General features: G+C 40.4%; 1 protein-coding gene across 3 annotated transcripts in view; it reads left to right on the top strand.

The window, feature by feature from the left end:
* The window catches only part of NBEAL1 (neurobeachin like 1), a 177,723-nt gene that overhangs the window by 152,598 nt on the left and 6,190 nt on the right, over positions 1-18,935 (top strand). For all 3 annotated transcript variants that reach the window (XM_073646438.1, XM_073646437.1, XM_073646439.1), the window contains 15 exons: positions 18-151; positions 464-565; positions 1,900-1,995; positions 4,431-4,555; positions 5,077-5,217; positions 6,148-6,278; positions 6,986-7,095; positions 7,177-7,294; positions 7,508-7,605; positions 8,813-8,929; positions 13,128-13,217; positions 15,087-15,196; positions 15,674-15,846; positions 16,872-16,966; positions 18,775-18,891. In XM_073646438.1, coding sequence (XP_073502539.1) covers positions 18-151; positions 464-565; positions 1,900-1,995; positions 4,431-4,555; positions 5,077-5,217; positions 6,148-6,278; positions 6,986-7,095; positions 7,177-7,294; positions 7,508-7,605; positions 8,813-8,929; positions 13,128-13,217; positions 15,087-15,196; positions 15,674-15,846; positions 16,872-16,966; positions 18,775-18,891 — 1,757 coding nt within the window. The remainder of the gene's footprint in view (positions 1-17; positions 152-463; positions 566-1,899; positions 1,996-4,430; positions 4,556-5,076; positions 5,218-6,147; positions 6,279-6,985; positions 7,096-7,176; positions 7,295-7,507; positions 7,606-8,812; positions 8,930-13,127; positions 13,218-15,086; positions 15,197-15,673; positions 15,847-16,871; positions 16,967-18,774; positions 18,892-18,935) is intronic.

The raw sequence follows: 18,935 nt of genomic DNA, 5'->3' as shown, positions 1-18,935 counted from the left end.
TGTACCTCTTTCTGCAGGTGTGGGGTACGATTTCAAGTGGTTACTTTCCCAAATAAGGGAGATTCATTTGCGCCGGTACAACTTAAGGAGATCGGCCTTGGAAATATTTCTGGTTGATCAAACCAACTACTTTCTGAATTTCAAAAAAGAGGTATGAATCTGCCCTCTGTATACCTGTAATATATACTGTCGAGATATTAAAGCGTATTACCAATACTTGTTCTTTCTCCTATTAGCAGAAATGGCACGTGTATTAGTGTATAAGCAGTACAGCATTGTTACATGCTGGCCGTGCATAAGGAACACATTCGGCTCACAGATCTGCCTTAATCTTAATCCTAAATATTATATATTGTATTTTAGTGGTACAGCGAATGCAAAGTGAATTGAGCAGATAGTTTTACCAGTCTATAGTATATTATTATACCTGAATGTAGTTCTCATGTATTTTACAATATTTTAGGTCCGAAATAAAGTATACAGCCGCATTCTTTCTCTTCGTCTTCCAAATTTATATGGAACCCGGTCACCACAAGAACTATTAAAAGCCTCAGGTCTTACACAGGTAAGTGACTTAAAGGAGTTTTCCACCCCAGAGGAAACTTTCGCCAAGCAAAGCAGCATCCGGAATACTGACAGCGTGTATCGTATGAATAATGTCTAGATCTGATATTGCTAGATATAAAGGAGTTCCAGTAATAGAAAAGTTTTGTTACACACTTAGTATTATTGCTTGCCAAAAGGATGCCTGGGGGTGGAAATCACCTTTTAATGGTTCACAATCATTTAATTGAATTGCATTTTTGTTTTTTTATTAAATAGTACCAGCAAAAAGATATGTTTTCACTGGCAGTCAAAGTTTGTGTTGATGTGAAAGCAAGAATAGCAACTCTTGCATCATTTCTTGGTGTAAAAGTGCCGAAAACTTTAATAGAAACAGATAATTCCCTATTTTAAGCCACTGGGGTCCTTTGTGTGATGTTCGTGTCTTATATATTACTTATCCACACAGGGGTTATGGCTTATGTTATGAACTTAGATATGAGTAGACCCTAATACAGTGACATAGCATTCATACAATGAAAACGTCAGTGCTCGGTTCTATTGATACAGTTATGAATTATTATTGTCTTGTTGCCAAGGTTTGTGGTTTCTACTTTATAAATTAAATATTATGTAATATTCAATTAAGAAAGAGACTTGAGACAAATAAAGAAAAATCATATACACTGAATGGACAAATTATTAGGACACCTGCATATTACATCTATAGCTTTTATGATATCCCATTGTAAATCCATAACTACTGAGGGAGCACACGCGACGAGAGCAGACATGTCTGTCTGAGCTCTGTGTCCTGGACAACTAAAAACAGCACTTTATAATGCCTAGAGCACAAACACCTGAGGGAATAACTCCAGAGACAGTCATGCCAAAGAAGGGGACTTTTATGACAACCGCTAGTCACCTTATCTCTGATCTTCTCATGGCCCAATATACAAACGGGATGCCTGCTGTGGTTCCATCTTTCTCCCACGCTCCACAGGACGGTTACTCTGAAGCGCCTAGCCCACTACTAGCACAACCAAACTCTATTTGGTGGCGTCCTATTATAGGATCAAGCACTATATCAGTGAGCTCTCTTGAACGAGCCATTTTTTCACAATTGTCAGTAAAGGCAGACTGCTTGGCGGGCCTGGATGTGTATACAACTTGGCAATTGGAATGAATGCAAAACTTGAATTTAATGAGTTGGAGACGTGTCCCAATACTTGTGTCTATACAGTGTATTATAATGGAAATGCGTGCAGTGGAAATTGTCTCCTATTCTTTCAAGTAAGTAAAAAATGATAGAATATTTGACTCAAATTGACACTCATTCGTATTTTTTTTCTCTAGAAATGGGTGAATAGAGAGATGTCAAATTTTGACTACCTCATCCAGCTGAATACAATTGCTGGAAGAACATACAACGATCTTGCCCAGTACCCAGTGGTGAGTTATACTTGTGCCTATTACCCAGTGGTGAGTTATACTTGTGCCTATTACCCAGTGGGGAGTTGTACGTGTGCCTATTACCCAGTGGGGAGTTGTACGTGTGCCTATTACCCAGTGGGGGGTTGTAGGTGTGCCTACTATCCAGTGGGGGGTTGTAGGTGTGCCTACTATCCAGTGGGGGGTTGTAGGTGTGCCTACTATCCAGTGGGGAGTTGTATGTGTGCCTATTACCCAGTGGGGAGTTGTATGTGTGCCTATTACACAGTGGGGAGTTGTATGTGTGCCTATTACGCAGTGGGGAGTTGTATGTGTGCCTATTACGCAGTGGGGAGTTGTATGTGTGCCTATTACGCAGTGGGGAGTTGTATGTGTGCCTATTACCCAGTGGGGAGTTGTATGTGTGCCTATTACCCAGTGGGGAGTTGTATGTGTGCCTATTACCCAGTGGGGAGTTGTATGTGTGCCTATTACCCAGTGGGGAGTTGTATGTGTGCCTATTACCCAGTGGGGAGTTGTATGTGTGCCTATTACCCAGTGGGGAGTTGTATGTGTGCCTATTACCCAGTGGGGAGTTGTATGTGTGCCTATTACCCAGTGGGGAGTTGTATGTGTGCCTATTACCCAGTGGGGAGTTGTATGTGTGCCTATTACCCAGTGGGGAGTTGTATGTGTGCCTATTACCCAGTGGGGAGTTGTATGTGTGCCTATTACCCAGTGGGGAGTTGTATGTGTGCCTATTACCCAGTGGGGAGTTGTATGTGTGCCTATTACCCAGTGGGGAGTTGTATGTGTGCCTATTACCCAGTGGGGAGTTGTATGTGTGCCTATTACCCAGTGGGGAGTTGTATGTGTGCCTATTACCCAGTGGGGGGTTGTAGGTGTGCCTACTATCCAGTGGGGGGTTGTAGGTGTGCCTACTATCCAGTGGGGGGTTGTAGGTGTGCCTACTATCCAGTGGGGGGTTGTAGGTGTGCCTACTATCCAGTGGGGGGTTGTAGGTGTGCCTACTATCCAGTGGGGAGTTGTATGTGTGCCTATTACCCAGTGGGGAGTTGTATGTGTGCCTATTACGCAGTGGGGAGTTGTATGTGTGCCTATTACGCAGTGGGGAGTTGTATGTGTGCCTATTACGCAGTGGGGAGTTGTATGTGTGCCTATTACCCAGTGGGGAGTTGTATGTGTGCCTATTACCCAGTGGGGAGTTGTATGTGTGCCTATTACCCAGTGGGGAGTTGTATGTGTGCCTATTACCCAGTGGGGAGTTGTATGTGTGCCTATTACCCAGTGGGGAGTTGTATGTGTGCCTATTACCCAGTGGGGAGTTGTATGTGTGCCTATTACCCAGTGGGGAGTTGTACGTGTGCCTATTACCCAGTGGGGGGTTGTAGGTGTGCCTACTATCCAGTGGGGGGTTGTAGGTGTGCCTACTATCCAGTGGGGGGTTGTAGGTGTGCCTACTATCCAGTGGGGAGTTGTATGTGTGCCTATTACCCAGTGGGGAGTTGTATGTGTGCCTATTACCCAGTGGGGAGTTGTATGTGTGCCTATTACGCAGTGGGGAGTTGTATGTGTGCCTATTACGCAGTGGGGAGTTGTATGTGTGCCTATTACGCAGTGGGGAGTTGTATGTGTGCCTATTACGCAGTGGGGAGTTGTATGTGTGCCTATTACCCAGTGGGGAGTTGTATGTGTGCCTATTACCCAGTGGGGAGTTGTATGTGTGCCTATTACCCAGTGGGGAGTTGTATGTGTGCCTATTACCCAGTGGGGAGTTGTATGTGTGCCTATTACCCAGTGGGGAGTTGTATGTGTGCCTATTACCCAGTGGGGAGTTGTATGTGTGCCTATTACCCAGTGGGGAGTTGTATGTGTGCCTATTACCCAGTGGGGAGTTGTATGTGTGCCTATTACCCAGTGGGGAGTTGTATGTGTGCCTATTACCCAGTGCGGAGTTGTATGTGTGCCTATTACGCAGTGGGAAGTTGTACGTGTGCCTACTATCCAGTGGGGAGCTGTACGTGTGCCCGTTAGCCAGTGGGGAGCTGTACGCGTGCCCGTTAGCCAGTGGGGAGCTGTACGCGTGCCCGTTAGCTAGTGGGGAGCTGTACGCGTGAACGTTGGCTAGTGGGGAGCTGTACGCGTGCCCGTTAGCCAGTGGGGAGCTGTACGCGTGCCCGTTAGCCAGTGGGGAGCTGTACGCGTGCCCGTTAGCCAGTGGGGAGCTGTACGCGTGCCCGTTAGCCAGTGGGGAGCTGTACGCGTGCCCGTTAGCCAGTGGGGAGCTGTACGCGTGCCTATGAGAACATTGTCCAGTGCAGGTTTCTTGCTTATATTCTATCGACCTACAGTGTCATTGTTCAAAAAATTATCTGTTTTTGTATAAGTTATAAAACAATGTTTTTATAGCTAAACTGCTCTATTATTTGTGTCAGTTTCCATGGGTGCTTCAAGACTACACATCGGAAGAGCTGGACCTGAACAACCCAGCTGTATTTAGGGACCTATCCAAGCCCATTGGGGTAGTGAATGATAAGAATGCTGCTGCTGTGCGGGAAAGGTAAGATTATCGTAATTTAGTGTTATATCATAATCCGTATTAAATTAATATATGGTTTCATGCTATTTGTTCTGGTCAGTCGTTCTGTGGGTCGGACATTAATGTGCAGCCATAATAAAAAATATATATATACTGGTAATATGCACATCTAAATCTGAAATTTAGAATTATAGATTTAAGCGATGTTAAGGGTTCTTCCACTACTCTTATATTGCCGACCTAACCACAGGATGGGTTATCAATACACCAGATCAGTCGGGGTCCGGCACACTGACTGATCAGCTGTTCTCTGGGCCAGCAGTGGTCTGATGTTAAGGGGGATTTGTAGTACCTGACAGTGATCCCAACTGCTAACGTGAGAACAACAGGTCGGTACGGGTCCTGGACTCCCACAATCTGATATTGAAGTGCTATCTTAAGCAAAGATCATCAGTATAAAAGTAATGGAGCAACCATTTAATTTAAGTAAAAAAAAATAAAGTTAAACTTTATTTAAAAGTTAACTATAACTCAAATTTTAGGTATGAAAACTTTGAAGATCCTTCTGGAAAGATTGACAATTTCCACTACGGTACACACTACTCCAATGCTGCTGGCGTGATGCACTATCTCATTCGTGTGGAACCATTTACTACTCTACACATCCAGCTTCAGAGTGGAAGGTATAGATGTGATTAGGATGGTTGTTTAGAGGTTTACTGGACCAAGTTGCCCATTTTATGTGCATTTGGAGCAATCATTGTAGAAACAGATGATGCCTGTATTGCATTGTGTGACTGGGATTCTCCTCCAGTAACTAACACTGCAGCGGTCCTGAATGTCATATATCTTAGCACCTCTAGTCTTTAGATTAACTCAGACACAAAGGGACGCTAAAGTATAAATTGGTGAATGATACACTTTAAAGGGGGTGTCCATGCTAATGATATTATTGGCCTATGCTAATGACAGTTCATCATTATCAGATCAGTAGGGGTCAGATACCTGCTACTCCCACCAATCAGCCGTTTTCAACTGTCTCTGGCCAGATGTAAACAGTGAATGCACCTGAACAGCAGAGCTGTGCTCACTGCTTAGTGCCCAGATCTGCAGCTCCGCTCCTATTCACTTCCATAGGATCTGAGCTTTAGTTGGCGGCGGCCACTATACAGTGATCAGGACTGTGCTGTACCGCTGCATTTGCTGTTTGCATCCAGCGGATACGTCATCAGCATCGTTAGCCCAGATATCCACATTTGACCATTGGTTGTGAGCCGTGATATTTATTGGCATCATCCTTTACATGCAAGCTAATATTGGCTTGCTGCCTTTATGTGACATTGGGCCCCTGTGCAACTTCTCATGTTGCTTATGATATATCTGTCCCTGGTTGTGATTTTATGCATTAGTTTTAATCATTTTTCTTTTAAAAGAGATTCTAGAGGTCAATGAGATTGGCAAGTTGATAATATAAATGTTATATGGCGTAAAGGTTTAACACTAGTATATAATGTTTATATAACAGTATATAATGTTTATTTCTATACCATCCTTACCTCTGTAAAAAGAATACTGTAAATCGCCATTTTCCCCCTTCTCGTTCTGTTGTGCAGATTTGACTGTGCCGATCGCCAGTTTCATTCCATTCCAGCCACTTGGCAAGCTCTTGTGGATAATCCAAATGACGTGAAGGAACTAATTCCAGAGTTTTTCTATTTCCCAGAGTTCCTTGAAAATAAAAATGGTAAGAAAGTAAAAAACAGGAGCAAAATGATTGCACATATTAACAGAGAACCCCCAAACTATCTTTATATTGTTGGTGAGGGGTCAGCCATTGGCCGTTTTAGGTTTCTAGGTAACATTATTTTATCTTAATGAAATCTTAATGAACATTCACATTTAGATTTTGGAGTCAAAATTATTAAAAAAAAAAAGTTTCAAAACACAGAATACCATGTCAATCTTTATTTTTTTATGGCATGTTCCTGAAATCTATATCCTATACATTTGCACGCTGTTCTGCTGACTTCAGGACTGGCCTGTCTTTCTTTCTGCCACTGCTGATACCAAGTGGCAATCTGTAAAAAAAAAATAAAAAATTAAGGGGAGCAAATATAAGCAGAGATCTGACACAACATTTCTGTTAGTATCCATTGTCTCTTTATTATTTATTTAGTGTATTTCTTTTTTACTTTTGGTGTAGCCTTCCCCATTTTTTTCTTTATGTATGTAAAAAGTGATAATGACTTTTGTGCCAGAGGTGGGAAGGAGTCCTAATTGTATTAGTGCAATTATTGGTAGTGCCATGATGTATTAATAGTGATGAAGCGATGCGAGGCCAATATATATCAATCGGGAAGGAATACTTCTACAAGCAAGCGTTCATTATAAGTCATTGCAAATTGTGAAGTCTGTACACTGGTATGAATAATTATATTTGATTTATTAAAGGATTTGACTTGGGAAGGTTGCAGATTTCTAAAGAGAGAGTAAATGATGTTATTCTTCCAAAATGGGCCAGCAGTCCTGAAGATTTCATCAGCAAGCACAGGAAGGCCTTGGTACGGGATTTTGCATTTTGAAAATTCCATCTTCATTGCTTTAGAAATGTGATATTTACTCCTTGTAACCTCCATCTCCAGGAGTCGGAATATGTTTCTGCACATATTCATGAATGGATAGATCTGATTTTCGGATATAAGCAAAGGGGACCTGCAGCTGTGGAGGCGCTCAATGTTTTTTACTACTGTAGCTATGAAGGTAATTAGTTATCATATGTGTTAGCTTTCACCAAATCTCACTGAAGCCTCATAGATCAGTGACCACTTTTACTTTTAACCATGGTTTAATGTGTTCCTCACAAAACCATACACAGTCCCAGGTGATGCTTATTGTTTAGTAGTTTTTAAAACAGTTAATATTTCTACTCATTGAAGGGGAAAATGCTAAATATGTGTATGCTTCTAAAATCAGGGGCTGTGGACCTAGATGCAATTGCAGATGAGAAAGAAAGGAAAGCAATAGAAGGAATGATCAATAATTTTGGACAAACACCATGCCAGCTGTTGAAGGTATATCATAAATTACATCATGTTGAAAATATGTTCTAGTTTTGCTATTTTTCTTATTTATGACATTATAATAACAAAGTGTAAACATATTTTTTACAATAATCTTGTCCTTGGGACTTCCATAATTCCAGATAACTTCTACTGGTCTGACATTTTAAATTAAGTCACTTTAGTATCATTTTAATCAGTCAGTTCCTGATCTTGCAATCTAGCGGTGTCTGACAGTCGGTGACCTGGGAAGAAGACCGAAGCAGTATTGTTATTTCTGTCTTCTCATCTACTAATCATATAGTGGTCGGTGAGTGCTATGCACCATCACATGATCACCGGGACTCTGCCAGCATAGCAGAGCTGACGGGTCCAGCTCAAATCTGCTAGCCACATGTGACACAGCAGGGGGCTGTTTTCCCCTGTGCCTTGGGCAATGGATGCCCCAGTTACAGTGGAAAAAAAATTAACAATAAAAGGAAAAATAATTCATTCCCCAGAGATCTTTTATGATCTCTTGAGAGACCAATTCTGTAAAAAAAAAAAAAAAAAAATCTAAAGTGCCCCCATGACGAAAGAAAATCTTTTTTTCCCTTTATATAAAATCCGTTTTATTACATGTGTGTGTATATATAGAAAAAAAAAAAATCACATTTTGGGCAGTCACATGACCTAGAGGATTAATTCAACAGTTTATTTGGCGTGAAATTTGAACAGTAAAAAATATAAACAAAGAAAATGAAACATTTGAAATAAAATATTTTTTTTCTATATTTTGCGCCGCAAAGAAAAATTAGACTGTATGTATGTACCCCAAATCATCGCTACAATTTATCTCGCATAAAACAATACCTCATACAGCCACATCAGTGAAAAAATAAAAAAATATTGTGGCTGCTACTAAGGGCAATAACGCAGGGCAGCACAGCATTAAATTAGAGTAGAAGGGACTTAAATTATTTCTTTGTTTTTTTTTGTTTTTTTCCCTCTCATCCCCCAGTTAACTAACGAAGCGTTACAATCCTTGTTCAAAGAGCTCTGTTTTCAGTTTAGATCCCAGCCTTCTGCTGCTAAGTTTCCACTGCCCAGATCTTCATAGATTTCGGTGGACCGTCCACCATTCTCCGAGTCTCTGCAGTGTGTGCTCATTTATCAGGCAATGTCATAACTACTGGCATCAGCTCATTTTGTATCAAATATTTTTTCAAATACTATTCAGGAACCTCATCCAACCCGACTATCTGCAGAAGAAGCTTTACTGAAACAGACCAAACTGGACAGTGGAACGCTGAACTTATTCCAAAACCTCACAGAACTGAAGTCGTTCTTTATAAAGGTAATCTGGAGAACAGATCAAGCATAAAATATAATATAAGAGAACCACCGAATGATAGGTCCAATACAACAAAAGCAATTCAAAAATACCTTTATTCAAATTATGGTAAAAGTGACACTACATACACAAGGAAAGCCGCATTATAATAGTCATACAGCAATGTTATAATATATACTAGACTCTAGGATATATAGATGAATGAAAATAGATAAACATCAAGCAGGTTAGTACATGGAAGGAAGGGGACAAACGGAAAGGGGTTATATCACCGAAATGGCAACTAAGAAAACATGTGAATGGCCAAATCATAAATGTATATATATGTACATGGCAGTATGGAGAGGAAAATTCCCGTGTACTCCATGTCATTTAATAGTACATATACCCCATGCTTATCCATACAGTCCAAAGTAATCAGTGTGTAAGCCCAAATATAAAGTGTATCTACCTGCACAGGAGTCCAGTGTGTATAAATGGCATCAAGCGGCGCAGCCCCGATGCGCGTTTCGGACACACGTCCTTCGTCAGGGGGTAGCGTCCATATGAACCAGCACGTATAAAAGTACTAATGTGACCAATCGGTAAGCACCGGGTGTCCTACATAATTAAGATCGCCCGCAATTAAGCTTTAAATTGAGGCGGGCGCATACAGCTGGTTATCCACCGATGTATACAGGCAGCGCTTGATGTGCACGCATGCGGCGGCCGGAGGGACCGGAAGTCGCGGTCACCGCGTCATGCACCAGCCGACGACGGGAACACACGTGACCCGGGTCACCTGATGCATAGAGACACGTGACCGCAGCCTCACGGAGCACAGACGGCGCATGCGCGCAGCGCTTACCCGTAGAATGGGCATCAAATTGTCCCCTGTATCCAAGCAACCACGGGAGATCAGGAAGCCAGAGTAGAGAAAGGAACACAAGAGGAATAAAGATCACGCAGATACAGACAACTCGGGTAATCAGAGTGACAATAAGTAAGTGTGAGACTAGTGAAGTGACTGTGCAATACATACAAATATAATATATGTTATGTATATACACATCGACCACAATGGGAGATATGCATAGAGAGGAAGAAGGATAAAGTGAACATGTGCAATATATCAAAGACCTATAATGGCCAGTTAAAACATTAAGGTGTGTGTATATAGAGTATAACACATTGTATATATCCATATTTGAATATATTTGCGTATACATACATATCAAATATAAAGTGATTACGTGCAATAAATAGAGTGACATGAAAAAAAGGGGGGAAGAAACAAAGAGGAGAAAAAGAGAGAAGAGAAAAAAATATATATATATAAAAGATATATATAAAAAATAATAATTAAAATAAAAAATATAAATATATAAATATATAGATAGTAGAAACAATCAGATAATACATCATCATACGTATGGAAGTAATATACAGATGAGACATTCTATCCCATCAAGAAAAAATATTTTCATATATAAAATATATAAAGAGAAAGAGAAAAGGGGGAGAGGGAGGAGGGGGGAGGGGGAAAAAAAAAAAAAAAAAAGGGGGGGGGGGGAGAAGAACAATATAATGACGGCTTCCAATCTTCAATCTCGAAATATGTCATGACACTAGGATCCCACTCCGATGCTAAATCAAAGGCCACATCAGAAATAAACTATAAGAGGGGAGAGAGAATTAAAATTACTATCATGTAGAAAATAAATAAAAACATGTTAAAAACAAATTAAAAACAGACAGGCAGGTTCAAGGACTAGATTGGTCACAGAAATGGAACGTAACTCATGTTCTCATTGAGTCCCAAAGGACAGACAGTTTTCAATGTCCAGATCCATCTTGTTTCTAATTGGGCCAGACGTTTACTTATCTTACCTCCTCTAATGTTAGGTGGAACCATATCAATCCCAATTACTCTAAGTAATGAGGCGTCACATCCGCAAAAGAAATCAATGATCCATCGCTCTTGAAGACAATACCGAGACACTTGAAGACAATACCGAGACACTTCAAGACATTTCACGGATGTGACGCCTCATTACTTAGAGTAATTGGGATTGATATGGTTCCACCTAACATTAGAGGAGGTAAGATAAGTAAACGTCTGGCCCAATTAGAAACAAGATGGATCTGGACATTGAAAACTGTCTGTCCTTTGGGACTCAATGAGAACATGAGTTACGTTCCATTTCTGTGACCAATCTAGTCCTTGAACCTGCCTGTCTGTTTTTAATTTGTTTTTAACATGTTTTTATTTATTTTCTACATGATAGTAATTTTAATTCTCTCTCCCCTCTTATAGTTTATTTCTGATGTGGCCTTTGATTTAGCATCGGAGTGGGATCCTAGTGTCATGACATATTTCGAGATTGAAGATTGGAAGCCGTCATTATATTGTTCTCCCCCCCCCCCCCCCCCTTTTTTTTTTTTTTTTTCCCCTCCCCCCTCCTCCCCCCTTCCCCCTCTCCCCCTTTTCTCTTTCTCTTTATATATTTTATATATGAAAATATTTTTTCTTGATGGGATAGAATGTCTCATCTGTATATTACTTCCATACGTATGATGATGTATTATCTGATTGTTTCTACTATCTATATATTTATATATTTATATTTTTTATTTTAATTATTATTTTTTATATATATCTTTTATATATATATATTTTTTTCTCTTCTCTCTTTTTCTCCTCTTTGTTTCTTCCCCCCTTTTTTTCATGTCACTCTATTTATTGCACGTAATCACTTTATATTTGATATGTATGTATACGCAAATATATTCAAATATGGATATATACAATGTGTTATACTCTATATACACACACCTTAATGTTTTAACTGGCCATTATAGGTCTTTGATATATTGCACATGTTCACTTTATCCTTCTTCCTCTCTATGCATATCTCCCATTGTGGTCGATGTGTATATACATAACATATATTATATTTGTATGTATTGCACAGTCACTTCACTAGTCTCACACTTACTTATTGTCACTCTGATTACCCGAGTTGTCTGTATCTGCGTGATCTTTATTCCTCTTGTGTTCCTTTCTCTACTCTGGCTTCCTGATCTCCCGTGGTTGCTTGGATACAGGGGACAATTTGATGCCCATTCTACGGGTAAGCGCTGCGCGCATGCGCCGTCTGTGCTCCGTGAGGCTGCGGTCACGTGTCTCTATGCATCAGGTGACCCGGGTCACGTGTGTTCCCGTCGTCGGCTGGTGCATGACGCGGTGACCGCGACTTCCGGTCCCTCCGGCCGCCGCATGCGTGCACATCAAGCGCTGCCTGTATACATCGGTGGATAACCAGCTGTATGCGCCCGCCTCAATTTAAAGCTTAATTGCGGGCGATCTTAATTATGTAGGACACCCGGTGCTTACCGATTGGTCACATTAGTACTTTTATACGTGCTGGTTCATATGGACGCTACCCCCTGACGAAGGACGTGTGTCCGAAACGCGCGTCGGGGCTGCGCCGCTTGATGCCATTTATACACACTGGACTCCTGTGCAGGTAGATACACTTTATATTTGGGCTTACACACTGATTACTTTGGACTGTATGGATAAGCATGGGGTATATGTACTATTAAATGACATGGAGTACACGGGAATTTTCCTCTCCATACTGCCATGTACATATATATACATTTATGATTTGGCCATTCACATGTTTTCTTAGTTGCCATTTCGGTGCTATAACCCCTTTCCGTTTGTCCCCTTCCTTCCATGTACTAACCTGCTTGATGTTTATCTATTTTCATTCATCTATATATCCTAGAGTCTAGTATATATTATAACATTGCTGTATGACTATTATAATGCGGCTTTCCTTGTGTATGTAGTGTCACTTTTACCATAATTTGAATAAAGGTATTTTTGAATTGCTTTTGTTGTATTGGACCTATCATTCGGTGGTTCTCTTATATTATGTGTCTTACCGAATGGTCTGCCATTTCACGTTGGTCCATATAATAAGTACACGATTACTTACCGGCCCGTTGATTTGCGGGTCTGAATATGATCAGTGTCTTATACTGTTATATTCAGTGTTGTATATATCTCAAGCATAAAATAGAATACGGTCACATGTAAAAAAATATATATATATATCTTTGCATAAAATGACAAAGTTCTAACTTTCTATGTGTATTTATGATGTGATTGTAAAGAAACATTAGTTTAGCTTTTTATGTCTTTCTTTAGGGTATTAGCGATGAAATTCCTATGGTGAAAGCCATCGTCCCAAAGAGTCAGTTACGTTCCTTTATATCTCAGGGAAGCCCAGAAACATTGGTGAGTTAAAGAAAAAATTGCATATAGCTAAATGGTTGAGTTACATGTTACCTGAAAGTTCTATGACCCACAAAAACAGCGGAGCTTGCAGGTTTGTATTCATAGAGAATCTGTCAGGTGGGTTATGCCCAAATATAACTCAAAGCAAAGTGACCCAGCGTTAGAATCATGGTCTTTGTGCCTATTGTATGCCGGTCTCTGATCAGGCAGGATAAACCTGGTGCCTGATTCCCTTTTATATATTTGTCCTGAAAATACCATTTGGCTTCTAGTAGTTTTATACGGCACAGGAATAGGTATATTCTACTAATTTCCACGGAAAGTGTTAAAGCACCAGTCCAGCGGGGTTTTTTTTCTATTTGGTGGTGGTACATTAGTGGTGCCACTAATGTAAGTTCCCTGACCCTGGTATTATACTCACCAGCCGCTGTCTTCAACTGTTCCTGGCGCCTCTCTGGTCCTGAGCCGCCATCTTGTGACTGCAAATTCTGATTCTGCTGACTGTAAATCAGCGGTAACGGTCAGAAGCTCTCAGTGCAAGTCTATGAGAAGCCTCCTCCTGGCCCCGTTCTGGCTCTCATAGACTTACATTAAGTTGTGACCTCCGGCTTGTCCAGCAAACACTGGAGCAACTAGCATGTAACAAACTGCAGAAGAGGATCGGAGTGGCGCTGATAACCGATGAAAGGGGCGGCAGGTGATTAGAATACTGGGGGCAGGGAACTTGGATTAGTAGCACCACTCCAACAGTGAAATAAAAAAACACAGTGGTGCTTTAAACATATTATATCTTGCTGATTTGTGTTACCCAAATGATACCCAAAAGTGAACCCGTTCCTATCTGTTGGAGTTGCACCTCTCATAATACAAAAATATTGTAAACCAGTTGAGCACAGTAAGAGAAAATCCTATTCTGGAAGCGATCACTTATGTCAGCACTACCTCTCCAGCTGTGTGAGGAGCACTTATTTAAGCATTAAGGGACACATTTTAATTTTTCAAAATGCTTTGTTTGGGAAGCTGCAAAATCTTCTCCTCATGCAGATTATGCTGCACTAGTCTGAGACGGAGACAAGTCCAACTATAGCTTTCATGTACAACTTTTTAGCCAATCAAATAGCAGCAGGATTGGCTAAAGCGCCCCCCCATACACATTAAACCAAACCTACTGATATCCATTTGTTTGGCCGACAGTCTAATGTGTATTGGAGAGTTGGCCGACTGATGGTCAGGGGAGATATCAAAAAGATATCAATCACACATGTCTGATTTGGAACTGCTGATTGGACGGTTCTCTTGTAGATAAGCCACCAGATGACTTGTCAGCAGCTTTCTCAAAGATAACATGGGAACACATGGCAGAACTGTGTACTTTTTATTCCGTATGAGAACGGGTGGTGATTAATCCTCTTATACAATTATTGGTGCAAGAACAAAATGAGCAGTTGACAAACCATTCACTGTTCAATTTCTTGCGCTTCATCAGAAATATCAAAGCTGGCATCTGATCTGAATCCTCTTGCAGCAGTGTTCAGTAATAAAGCCCATTGTATATGTGTTTTGCAATGATTTGCAAACTCTCTCTTCAGACCGGAAGAGGACTTGAACTCTAGTGCCACCTATTGGAAGCAGCAATTCTACAAGTCAATATCCATTCTCTAACGAGCCTTGTCACATGACTTAGGATAAAAGCCAAAACCAAAATCTCAATTTGCAGGCACAGGTATCGGGGTGTTGCCCCTCATCAGTGCATAGTGTGAGATGTGGTTTGGCTGGGTGGGAGGCATCTGACCGAGATTCAAGGGGTAAAGCTGCAGTGATTTTGAAACCTTTAACCATTTGATTCACTTTCCTATTTGTCTGGTGTAGGTGACAATAAGTCAGAGTCTGGTTATTGGAACCCATGGATGGCTGCCATATGACAAGAACATTTCAAATTATTTTACCTTTACCAAGGACCAAACTGTATCTAATCAAAAGTAAGTGTAAATCTAGAGAAGTTTGAGGACAGAACTCATTTCATTTTGGTAATCTAGTCAAGCTCAAGGCACAAGAGCATTGTGATTGACTACTACTTCAGTGGAGGTGGTGGTTCTGCAAGTATAGTGAGATGGCTTCACAGCAGTGACTGTGACCAAGAGGGGCTCTTACACTGTGGAAGACACTGACCGCACTGAAATACTTCCACATAATAGCTCATGGTGTAAAGAGGCAGTAAATAAAATGTAAATGCACATGACTGCAGAGGCACAGAGGCGATACACTGGAGCTCTGGCTATGGAAAGCACAGCAGGAGAAAAACTACATCCAGCAGAAAGATCATTTACAAAGCTAATTGGCACCCAATTTGGGATTTAGTAGATGGCAAAAAAAATAAAAAGTACATGTTAATGTTAAACTATAGTTACATGGATACATTAGGGAAACAGATCATGAATTTAACTCTTTTTTTTTAGAACTCAGAGGGTTGTATCTGGCCCATTCGCTCCTGGCCTTGAGATATCATCAAAACTGTTTGCAGTGTCCCATGATGGGAAAGTGTTGTTCAGTGGTGGTCACTGGGATAACAGCATCAGAGTAACTTCATTAGCTAAAGGCAAAGTGATTGGACAGCACATCCGGCATATGGGTAAGAATCTCTCTTATGTACATGGCAAGAGCTATAGGATTTCTCTGTAAACTTCTTGAAAGATGTTTTTGGGTCGCATCAGCCATAGACTATAAACTGATTTTATCATACTTTTCCCCACAGTTTAGTGTTGTCTGACTAGATGTCTAGTAGCCGGTCACATTGAACACGCAGTCTGCCAGCATGATATATAGCTCAGAAAGATGAACAGATTCACATATATATCTATATATATCTAATATATATATAGATAGATAGATCTATCTATCTAGATAGATCTATATACAGTACATATATATCTGTATATGTATATATATTGCAAAAAGATTTCATTGTAATGTGTATTTTATTCGTTGAGACCCCTGCTTATCCAGGGCTTAGTCAAGTGGGTGGTGCTAACCAGTGATTGACAGCCATCTCTATATTAGGACCGCCTTTTTGAATGTTAGGCCCAGAATGAGCAGAATTTCTAAGTGAATAATGTATAAGTTACACTGAATCTTTTCTTACAAACTGTATGTCCAACTTGTCCTGCTCTATCACAAGCTGCCATAGATGGTACATCATTCTCATCTTCTCCTAAAGCTTATGTTTGGGGGACATAGTCCATAAACATTTGGTCAGTTAACTATTAATACCCATCACCTTGGTGTGTAAAACAAAGCCAGTTTGAAAATCTTAACCCTAAGGGAAGAGATCTGGGGGTCCATGCTGCCCTAATCTAATGGGGATTTCTGTACCAGACCTATACCCTGTCCTCATATTCCGCTTATCATAGGGGAGGTGGCTGTGCCCGATAACTAGACCAGTTTATTCTCTGCTGTATTTATCGGCAGACAATTTTCAGGTTTGTTTTGCAGGAATTTTAATGTGTGATTTTGTCAAATCCCAAGTCAGAACAAGTGATTACTAAGGACTCTTCTACTTTATAAAATAAAAAAAAATATTAAAATGAAGTCTGCAGTACAGATAAATAATGATGCTTTATTTCTCTCATTTTTGAACCTCCTCCCCACATGTAATAGACATTGTGACCTGCCTAGCCACAGATTACTGTTGTATTAATCTAATTTCTGGATCTCGGGACAGAACCTGCATGATTTGGCAGATCTCACAACAGGTTGGTGATTGCTTTTCTTATACAATATTCATTTTCTATTCATGTTGAGAAGTATCTTTTTTTAAAGTGAACCTGTCATAATATTCAAGAGGCCCAAATTACGGGCAGCATAATTCAGAGCCTGGCTGTATGGTTGCAGACAGCTATATTTTTCTCAGAAACATTGGCGCATTATAAGGTTAGTAGTTCTGGCCGGGAAACAGAAACTAGACCTGTGCCACCCCTAGCTGGCTTTTCCCAGCACTGCTTCATGTGATGATTACCTGGTCTCACACAGCGAAAGACCTGTCAATCAGCTGTAGCAGAGCTGGATCTTTTAACAATATTTCATAAAAGAGAGAGATTGCAACACTATGTCAGAAAAATACCTGGCTGCAATTGTCATGTTATCACCCCCATTATCAGAGAGCATATTTGCTGTTTGTCACACATTTTCCCAGAAAAGTGAGACGAGGAGCAGTTGCTCCTCTAATTACCTCTCCGCTCAATAAGGTGCTACTGATTTTTCTCATTCGCGATATATGAACTGATTTTCATCAGTGTTTTGGATCACATTTAGGTCAGTGTATCCTTTTTTTTACCATCCGTGTTTCCTCAGAAAACACATTGCAAAGCTTCTCCTACCCATTGCAATGTTAAAAACAGATGACATCCAAGTGCAGTTTGCTCTTTGTCACAACAGTTCTGTAACGGTGGACAATGGCCATCATCAACAGGTTGTCGGCTTTCAGGAGATATGTAGTTTTGTAGGGGTGCCCTTACTTTTCAAAGCAGGTAATTTATTTCCTAGGTTACCTTTTTATAACTTACCTCTTAAAATCGGAGTTTTGGCTTCCCCAGCATTGTTAATAAAGATATATAATGTAAACCTATTCCTAAGTGGTATGTGTGGACTCTGCAAGTGGTAACATTTTATTTTTACCAGATGTTGTGCATCTTGTTTTCTGCTTGGGTTACAATTTTTACGCAATTTTTATCCCTTTCTTTTTATATTTTTGAGTATGTTCCAGGCACTTTCCAAAAGTGTGTGGGTAGTAGCTTTGATTCTATCCTTAATTGTCAAAAGTGTAAAAGTTGGCCTGGCTACCAGAGATGCAAACTGCCCTAAGCCCTTGGCACATAGAGTTAAATTATATGTTGATTTCCACCTATGTAATCCACAATGTGATCTGCTGATCACTTCTGCATTGCTCTGATTTCCACAGTATGATAAAGCATTACGTTAGGCTATAAACAGAATTCATCAGGTTCTTGCCACCTAACCTGAAAGCAGCATAATGTAAGGCATGAGACCCTGATTCCAAAAATGTGTTACTTGCTGTAGTTTTGATAAAATCGCTGTTTTAGCAGCAGAAGATTATGGACTAGTAACCCTGCTCTATATTCATGAGCTCTGTACAATCCCGCCCCCACCACTGATTGGCAGCTTTATGCCTATGCACAGTGTAGACAGAATGCTGCCAGTCAGTGGTGTGGGTGGTGTTATACAGAGCTCAGCATTCAGAGAATGGGTAGATCTGCACCAAAAAAACAGTGATTTTATCAAAACTGCAGCAAGCAGCACAGTAAGTGACAGAACGCTAAAATCAGGATCTCTATCTCTAGATAATGCTGCTCTCAGATGGAGTAAACCTGGTAATAGATTCCTTTTCAATTAACAGCAACTATAACAGGTACAATTTTTTTATGAACTAATCTAAAACTCTTTGATGTAGCAGCAGATCTTTTTAAGATAACGTGTTTTGTTGAAAACACATGGAGAGCTGGTCCATTTATTATATGATTAAACTATAATATATTATTTCCAGGGTGGTGTTTCCGGCGATCTTTCTGGTAAACCTATACAAATCCTGTATGGACACACAGATGAAATAACGAGTGTTGGCATCAGCACTGAGCTGGACATGGCTGTTTCTGGAGCCAGGGTAAGATATTATTCTGCATGCAGCATAAACTAAAAAAAAGTAGA

Source organism: Phyllobates terribilis, unplaced genomic scaffold (genome assembly GCF_046119375.1).
Source record: "Phyllobates terribilis strain yellow unplaced genomic scaffold, ASM4611937v1 Scaffold_9__5_contigs__length_417890890, whole genome shotgun sequence".
NCBI lineage: Eukaryota > Metazoa > Chordata > Amphibia > Anura > Dendrobatidae > Phyllobates > Phyllobates terribilis.
Note: the sequence above shows the minus strand (reverse complement) of the source record. Positions and strands in the feature narration are given on the sequence as shown.